At 45.5% G+C, this 5,419-nt stretch overlaps 1 protein-coding gene across 1 annotated transcript; it reads left to right on the top strand.

The window, feature by feature from the left end:
* Positions 1 to 1,890: 1,890 nt before the first annotated feature.
* Positions 1,891 to 4,922, top strand: RGS2 (regulator of G protein signaling 2). Its single transcript, XM_051804861.1, has 5 exons — positions 1,891 to 2,011; positions 2,241 to 2,342; positions 2,445 to 2,506; positions 3,370 to 3,536; positions 3,930 to 4,922. The coding sequence occupies exons 1-5, from the start codon at positions 1,902 to 1,904 to the stop codon at positions 4,122 to 4,124; spliced, it is 636 nt and encodes a 211-aa protein (XP_051660821.1). The 5' UTR covers positions 1,891 to 1,901; the 3' UTR covers positions 4,125 to 4,922.
* Positions 4,923 to 5,419: the final 497 nt, after the last annotated feature.

Raw genomic sequence — 5,419 nt, 5'->3', positions numbered from 1 at the left:
ACATGAGCAGGATCTCTGGTGTGCTATGGGTAAGCTCCCAGAGTATCAATGCTTAACCAAACCAAACCTTACTGTTGCTTACTAGACTTTAACGTTTTCAGCTTCCCAATATTTGGCACATTTTCCCACATTCAACTCTGAGAATCAGGTGAAAGAAACTTGAAACCAGTTTCAAAACTGGGGAAACCTACAAATGAGGTGGCAGGTGAGGACGTGCTGTTCTCCTTGAACAGCACTCGATCCTTTGCAAAGGCTCCAGTCTGGGTTATGCCCCAGGGCTGAGTTTCTATCTGTAGTTCTAAGACAGCCCGTCCCCCCAGCCAGGGGCCGCCCACTGTCAGGTTCGCACGTGCAGAGTGTGTTCCCTGTTCCCGTCCCCACGTGTGTTACAGGCTGTTCAGCAGCTCCTGGCGAGCTCCTGCCCAAAAATCACTCGCAGCTGCACAGCTCAGCTGACCCTGGCACTGGAAGCAAATGACGATGGAAGCGCCTGGGAACGAGTCAGCACGGGTCCATCCATCTCACAGGCACTGCCTGCCCTGGTCTTTTCTTTGGCAAGTTCCCCCCATAAAGTTTCTGGAACACATGCTTTTACAGCACTTAGAGCCTTACCTCTGTTGCTGTTTTCACACTTCCTCCCTTCCCATGGTAACCACCGTCACAATAATTTCCCTTTAAAAACATGTACATACCATACACAAGACTAAGAGCTACCTGTTGCAAAAATAATTTAAAGGGACTTGGTAAAATTTAGAGGATGGAACTTTATTTTCCTATCAGAACACCAATATATATACTGCAAAGAACTTACCATCAGCAGCACTGAAAAGCATCCTTGTTTAAATGCTGTCAGAAATTAAATGACATTTCTCCAGACATCTCATTTAAAGCAAAATACCTTTGCGCAGCTTTGTGAGTGTTCAGCACACTGAGAGGTTATAAGACTACAGTAATTACCTAAAAGGTTCAGACATTTGTGCTCCGTGACTGTGTTAAAGTCAGCCAGTGTTTTGGGAGTCAAACAGTTTCTCTGAACACTGTTTTTTATGGCAGGAAAGATGTGCTCTACAGCACTGTGGAAAGGAAGACGTGCACGGAAAAGAGTAGAAAAGCAGGGTAGGTTAAAGAAAAACTCACATGGTTCCTAAATCCAAATTCTTTGGACATGATACCCTCCACTGAGAGGGACCACATGGCCTTTTCAACAGGCTGAAGGCTCGAGTCAGTGCGACTAGAACTTCGAGCGCTGGGAGTAATTTACACAACTCACTGGTAGGTGGCAACACTGTACAGAGCTAAAACACGTGTGCGAACAGACGACTGAACGGCTGGACAGCCTGGGTTAGCAGAGGGGCGACATCAAAAATACCGTATGCTCAAACTTAGGGTCACTTCATTTTTATTTTTTTTTAAGAAACGTAGCTAACTCCTTCCTTACGCTTTTCCGTGTGCTGACCATACCCAAAAATCTGAATAACCTTGAAACAAAACCAAAAAAAAAACCCACCTGCACAAATGCAGGGTGCATTTCTGAGTGACGGAAAGGAGAGGACAGCCAGCCCTTTGCTGAAAGTATTCCAAGAAGACGTTAGCACGGCAAGCTGAGCAAGGAAGGAAAAAAAAAATAAAAGAAGAAAAAGAAAAAGGAGGGAAGGGGGGAAGAGAAGTAAGAAAAAACAAAATAAAGGGGGGGAAAAAAGACGTGATCCTGGGGGGAGGCGAACTTTCCTATAATGGGAAAAGACATCCAGCCCCGTCCCCCCTCCCTCGCTCGCTCCCCCCGCAGCCCAGCCCGCAGCACCTCCCTCCCGCCTCCATCCCTCCCTCCGTGCCGGGGGCCCCGCCCGCTCCCGCCGGGCTATAAGTGCGGAGCGGGCGCGGCGGTGCCGGTGTGGGTCGCGATGCAGAGCGCGCTGTTCCTGGCGGTGCAGCACGGCGGGCGCATGGAGCGGGGCGGCCGCCGCCGCAGCGAGGCGGAGGAGGCGGAGAAGGGCAGGATGAAGAGGACGATGTGAGTCCCCTCGCCCGGAGCTCCCTTTCGGACGGGTTCCCGGGCGAACCTGTTGAGTGGAAGGAGGGGTGGGGGGGAAATCGTTTCCTCGCCCTCGGGGTGCTGTGGGTGACTCTGAGTACAGAACTGGCAAAGCCATCTGAGGAAAATTACTGCTGCTCTTGGCTGGTGCCTGGAGCTCTGAGAGCTGTCATTTTTAACAGGCTTCTCTCCCTCTTCTTTCTTGCAGCATTAAAGATTGGAAAACAAGACTGAGCTATTTCCTGCAGAACTCTTCTAATTCTAATAAAAGGAAATCTAAGAAGGCAGGGAAACACCGCAACTACTTCAGGTAAGTTACGAGAAAGAAAAGTTTGTTTAAATAACTCAAGTGTTCTACAAAACCAGTAAACCTTGAGCAGTGGAGTCTGATATTCTCCCTCTCTTTCTGCAGACCTTCCCCTGAAGAAGCCCAGCTGTGGTCAGAAGCCTTTGATGAACTTCTTGCTAACAAATGTAAGTTTGTCTTCAAAAAGAAACATTCAGGAGCAAAGGGATGGTGAAGTTTATATGTCTGTAAGAGATTGCTTCCCTCCATGTCAGCATTGTACATGTTTATGTAAATAGCTTTGATTCTGATCTTGCAAGTGAAATGCTTTGAACAGTTTAAAGCCAAAACTCACAGAAGTGTTCTTTAAGAAATTGTAAACTAATAGTAAACCAAAGAATACCTCACTATAGTGGATTTTTTTTTTCCTGTAACCCGTTAGCTAAAGTCAAAAATATCAGCTTGGCTTTGCCAAATGTGAAAAGAGCATTTGTTCCCTGAGCTCACTGCATAACCAAGACAAATGTCTTCCAGTAACATAAGAATTCTGCAACACAGAAGTTCAGTGATCTCAGGGCTTTACTTTAGCTCTACAAGAAGCAGCATTCAACAGCAAAGCAAAAGGTCTAAGAAATAGTACTACTATTTGCTCTTTGAACTTGAGTCATCCTTTCCATTGAAAGAATATTCCAGAGTTCTGCAGCAGTTATATTTACTGCAGTGTAAAGGTTAACACAGGCGGTCTTATCTAGAGAGAAGTGGCGTTTTTATGTATATGTAGGCTTTGCAAGAAGGAACATACCAAGTAGAAATGGCTTTCATTTTTTGTGTTTACCTAAAAAATGGCCAACTGAAAGTGAAGCCTGCCAAGCTGTTAGAGCTTTAACTTGCTTGCATGCATAAATGGGGACATTTTTTTATTGCCATGATATCCCTGAAAATAACAGACCTACAGCAATACATTTACATAGAAACAGATGTGAATAGTGGGTAAATTCAAGCTTCCTGAATTAGTTAACTGACAGTGGCTTTCCCCTTCTCCTTTCCCTAGATGGTCTTGCTGCTTTCCGAGCTTTTCTGAAGTCTGAGTTCTGTGAAGAGAACATCGAGTTCTGGTTGGCCTGCGAGGACTTCAAGAAAACCAAGTCACCCCAGAAGCTGACATCGAAAGCAAAAAAAATCTACAATGACTTCATTGAAAAGGAGGCTCCCAAAGAGGTAAAGAAAACCTGACTGAACTTGTGCTCTATTCTGTGAGTTCTTGCAGCCTTTACTTCTTTGAACTCATGTTAAGATACAGATGTCAAACTACATTGTACATACCTCAGTGTCAGTATCTGTGTCTGAATGCAACTCTCTCCCGAACTGCCTTTTCACCAAACTGGAAAATGGCACAAGCAGTGTTTCAGAGCACTTCCATTTTAACTGAGAAAAAATAAGTATCTGAGCTACTTTGGGTTTTGTGTAAAAGAAGAATTTTCTTAAAGCTTTGTTAATTTGACCCCGTAGTAACAGGGTCTTGCCTTTTTTACCTCTTCAGAAATTGTATTGTGTATTATACTTACTTGAGTTCAGTTCTGAGAAGTAAATGTCCTTCTTTCTCTATTTCAGATAAACATAGACTTCCAAACCAAGAACATGATTGCACAGAATATTCAAGAAGCCACACATACCTGTTTCAGTGCGGCGCAGAAGAGGGTTTACAGCTTAATGGAGAATAACTCATACCCACGGTTTTTGGAGTCTGAGTTCTATCAGGAACTGTGCAAGAAGACACCCATCACCAGAGCAGCCCAGGGGACATGAGCAGTGGAGAAGAAGAAGCAGCCTCTCAGCTAGTGAGAAAACAAAGCCACAGCTCATGGCAGCATCCTGACCCAAAAGACTGAGACACTGAGCACTCAGTCTGTTTGCCACCGTGCAAGGACTAATACCAACTGTGGTGCAGAGCTGATGGCCAAGAGTGATGCTTGGAGGTGTTCAGGGGTGATGGCAGGAGTGTGCCAGCCAGCTGCTGGCAGTGCTCTTCTCTGCCAGTGCTGCCACGAGAACTGACTCCATGCATCAGACAAAACCGCACCGTGTAGGAGCCCTTCTGTCACGGCCGAGGAGCAACGCGGCAGGTCCGAACAGAGCTTCCTTCTTCTCAACACAAGCTGCTCTCTGCAGTTGGGCAGTGCTGGGAACTTGAGTAATTGGTTGCCTATTTATCTTTCCTAAACATCAACCAGCGTTGCTGTTGTCAGTCGCCCGGTGTGTTCACACCGGTTCTGTGAACTGCCTCGAGCTGCCACGAGCTGTGCTGGGTTTCTGTGCAACCTGCAGACAGTAACAGCACTGTGCAGCGTGGGGTGAGGAAGGGACATAGCTCAGTTCCCAGAGGAACAGGTTCTGCAACTAAAGTATGCAGGGCTGAGTTGTGTCAGCAGGGCTGCATGGGGCCAGACTGAGGGCAGAACATGGCCAAGGCAAACAGGAGATGTATAGTATTATATTTATATGTGGATCATGATTGTGTTGAATGCTGCAATGTCATAATTCTGTCTCGAGGACAGCAAGCTTCAGTGAAGTTTTATTGTTTTTAATAAACTATTTTGATACAAAGCTGCTTTTGCTTGATTTGTTTAGCACACACAGATATATACTATCTGGCAATGGACTCCAAAGTACTGAGATTGGGGGACCTAGGGGAGATCTTAATAGGACTAATTTTAAAGAATTTAGTTCTTAATCTATGAAGAGTGTTCTGTTCTGGTTTTTTTCAACAGAATAAAAATCTTCAGAGCTTGAAAGGTTAGCAGGGGAGATGTTATATCACACACTCTGTCTTAAACACATCTGTGAAACCAATGTCTAGGACAGTACAAGGCACAGGTGGGGCTACACGGGATGACAGATCAAATAGAGAGCAGCAGTATTGCTGGAGATCACAGGATGCCATTTGGAATGTAGGCACCCATAGTACTGCACTTTATTTCTGCTTCAGAAAGGACTTAGGAGGACTTTAGTATCAGGCTGCAAAATCTGTAAAGGTTCAGTAGAGGCACTACTACAATAAAGGCATTTGACTCCCTGCTAGGTTAGTGCTTCTTAGAGGGAAA

The sequence above is a fragment of the Manacus candei genome, unplaced genomic scaffold, assembly GCF_025592945.1.
Source record: "Manacus candei isolate 608988 ecotype Guabito, Panama unplaced genomic scaffold, ASM2559294v1 h1tg000005l, whole genome shotgun sequence".
NCBI lineage: Eukaryota > Metazoa > Chordata > Aves > Passeriformes > Pipridae > Manacus > Manacus candei.
The sequence above is the reverse complement of the archived record's forward strand: the minus strand, read 5'-3'. Positions and strand labels throughout refer to the sequence as shown.